Genomic DNA, 2,731 nt, shown 5'->3' on the forward strand with positions numbered 1-2,731 from the left:
CACGGAATCAATCATTTGCATGATACACATTTCTTGACCCCGCCGGGAATCGAACCCGGGTCTCCCGCGTGCAAGGCGGGCGCATTGACCACTACGCCATTGGAGCTGACTTCTATGTCTAATAAGGTAAATCCTAACTTACTTATACGTCTCATCCGTATTTCTCTCCAGGACATCAGGCGGGGAATAGGGCAGCCACTCATTCCTCCTTCTAACCAAGGTCCCGGTCTTACGAGTCTCACCGAAGTCACACAACTTGACTCGGGAAAAATCGGATTTGAACACAAGAACATTGTCTAGTTTGACGTCACGATGTACGAGATCCTTCATGTGGACGAAGCCTAGGGCCGCTGCTAACTGAAACAGATAATGGTCGATAGTGTGGACTCATCTTCTTTTTCGTCGCCTTGTCCCGTGCACAGACGGGGTCAGCGTTTTTCATTAGTCTCTCAATCAGCCCTAACTAGGGTGATTGCTTTGGGCTGACATTTGGTTTTGGACTTTTGGTCAGAAATTTACGAGTGGATGCCCTTCGCACTCAACCTTTGCTATTTCTTTAGCAAGGGAAAATTCTGTCTGGTATACTCCCTGTTTAAAGTCCCCCAGCTAGACTAAGCTGGTCTGCTCCCTGTTTAACGTCCCCCAGCTAGACAAAAAATACATCAGGCGGGGAATAGGGCAGCCACTCATTCCTCCTTCTAACCAAGGTCCCGGTCTTACGAGTCTCACCGAAGTCACACAACTTGACTCGGGAAAAATCGGATTTGAACACAAGAACATTGTCTAGTTTGACGTCACGATGTACGAGATCCTTCATGTGGACGAAGCCTAGGGCCGCTGCTAACTGAAACAGATAATGGTCGATAGTGTGGACTCATCTTCTTTTTCGTCGCCTTGTCCCGTGTACAGACGGGGTCGGCGTTTTTCATTAGTCTCTCAATCAGCCCTAACTAGGGTGATTGCTTTGGGCTGACATTTGGTTTTGGTCAGAAATTTTACGAGTGGATGCCCTTCGCACTCAACCTTTGCTATTTCTTTAGCAAGGGAAAATTCTGTCTGGTATACTCCCTGTTTAACGTCCCCCAGCTAGACTAAGCTGGTCTGCTCCCTGTTTAACGTCCCCCAGCTAGACTAAGCTGGTCTGCTCCCTGTTTAAAGTCCCCCAGCCAGACTAAGCTGGTCTGCTCCCTGTTTAAAGTCCCCCAGCCAGACTAAGCTGGTCTGCTCCCTGTTTAAAGTCCCCCAGCCAGACTAAGCTGGTCTACTCCCTGTTTAACGTCCCCCAGCTAGACAAAAAATAATATTCAATTTCTCACCATGCTCCGCGTCGCTTCACTTACCTGTTTGGCGACTCGTTTGGAATAGAGTTCTCCAATGCCTGTCTCACTCACATTAGACGTAAGGTCGCCCAGTGGGGCGTACTCTTGGGAAAACACGTAGAAGCCGGGCGTTTCGAACGCTACGTCATATGTGGTGATAATATTCTTGTGAGATCCTGTGAAAGGGAAAAAAACGGGTCATGTTACGAGTAATTAGGTTTATTTTAGGTACATAAAAAATTCCTAGTTACCTATTTTTACCATATTTTTCATTAGATACATAGTTATTTCACTTCCAAGGGTAGCCTCCGTGGTCTCGGGATCGATTCCCGGCGAGGTCGAAGTTTTTCCGGCTCTGTGCTTGGAGTTCGGGGTGCACTCAGCCTCGTGAGAACAAATGAGTAGCTACTTTATTCGAGTAGAAACCAGTGGCGGCATTACCAGTGGAAATTGATGATACGAGTACAAAAACAAAAGGTAGGTACTTGCCAACTTTAATTTCATATACCTCCCTAATCAACATGCTTTATATAATGACTTGACTTGGACTCGAACCACCAACCTCTAGGTCCGAGGTCCACGTTCGTCACTCACCTAAATGTAGGTAATCCCTAATGGAACTCCGTATAAAAGTCCTTCAGCGTAACGTAAAGCTCGGGCAGAGCTTCCAATACCTCTCAGTATTCTTAGCCTCGAACCACCAACCTCCAGGTTCACAGTAACCCAGCGCTAACCACTGTTCGTTACTCATCTAAATGTAATCCAGAGCTTTCAATACCATATCAGTGGCCTTGGACTCGAACCACCAACCTCTGGTTAGAGATCCAACAAGCTAACCACTGTACTGTTCGTCACTCACCTTATTTACTTATTTTCCGTGTTCGGACCATCAAAATGTCAATTAAATGTTTTTTCCCAATGGGATGCCATTCTCGTAAGTGTAATCGATAATGTTGGTTACTTACCTAAATGTAATCCATAATGGAACTCCGTATAGAAGTCTTTCAGTGTAACGTAAGGTTTGGGCAGAGCTTTCAATACCATCTCAGTATCCTTGGGCTCGAACCACCAACCTCCAGGTTCACAGTAACCCAGCGCTAACCACTGTTCGTTACCCACCTAAATGTAATCCATAATGGAACTCCGTATAAAAGTCTTTCAGTGTTACGTAAGGTTTGGGCAGAGCTTTCAATGCCATCTCAGTATCTTTGGGCTCGAACCACCAACCTCCAGGACCTAGGTCCACTAAAGTCACCAAGCTAACCACTGTTGGTCACTCACCTAAATGTAATCCGTAATGGAACTCCGTATAAAAGTCTTTCAGTGTGGTTACTCTCTGTCTAAAGTCCCCTAGCCAGACTAAGCTGGTCTACTGCCTGTTCAAAGTACACCAGCAAAGTACTCACCTAAAT

At 46.1% G+C, this 2,731-nt stretch overlaps 1 protein-coding gene across 1 annotated transcript; it reads right to left on the reverse strand.

The window, feature by feature from the left end:
• Positions 1-142: 142 nt before the first annotated feature.
• Positions 143-2,438, reverse strand: LOC103522485 (serine/threonine-protein kinase meng-po-like; the record flags this gene model as incomplete). Its single annotated transcript, XM_026832602.1, has 4 exons — positions 143-357; positions 662-844; positions 1,341-1,495; positions 2,285-2,438. Coding segments are annotated over 4 exons (707 nt in total), but the record flags the coding sequence as incomplete, so codon positions are not given.
• Positions 2,439-2,731: the final 293 nt, after the last annotated feature.

The sequence above is a fragment of the Diaphorina citri genome, unplaced genomic scaffold, assembly GCF_000475195.1.
Source record: "Diaphorina citri unplaced genomic scaffold, Diaci psyllid genome assembly version 1.1 scaffold8813, whole genome shotgun sequence".
In the NCBI taxonomy this organism is placed as follows: domain Eukaryota; kingdom Metazoa; phylum Arthropoda; class Insecta; order Hemiptera; family Psyllidae; genus Diaphorina; species Diaphorina citri.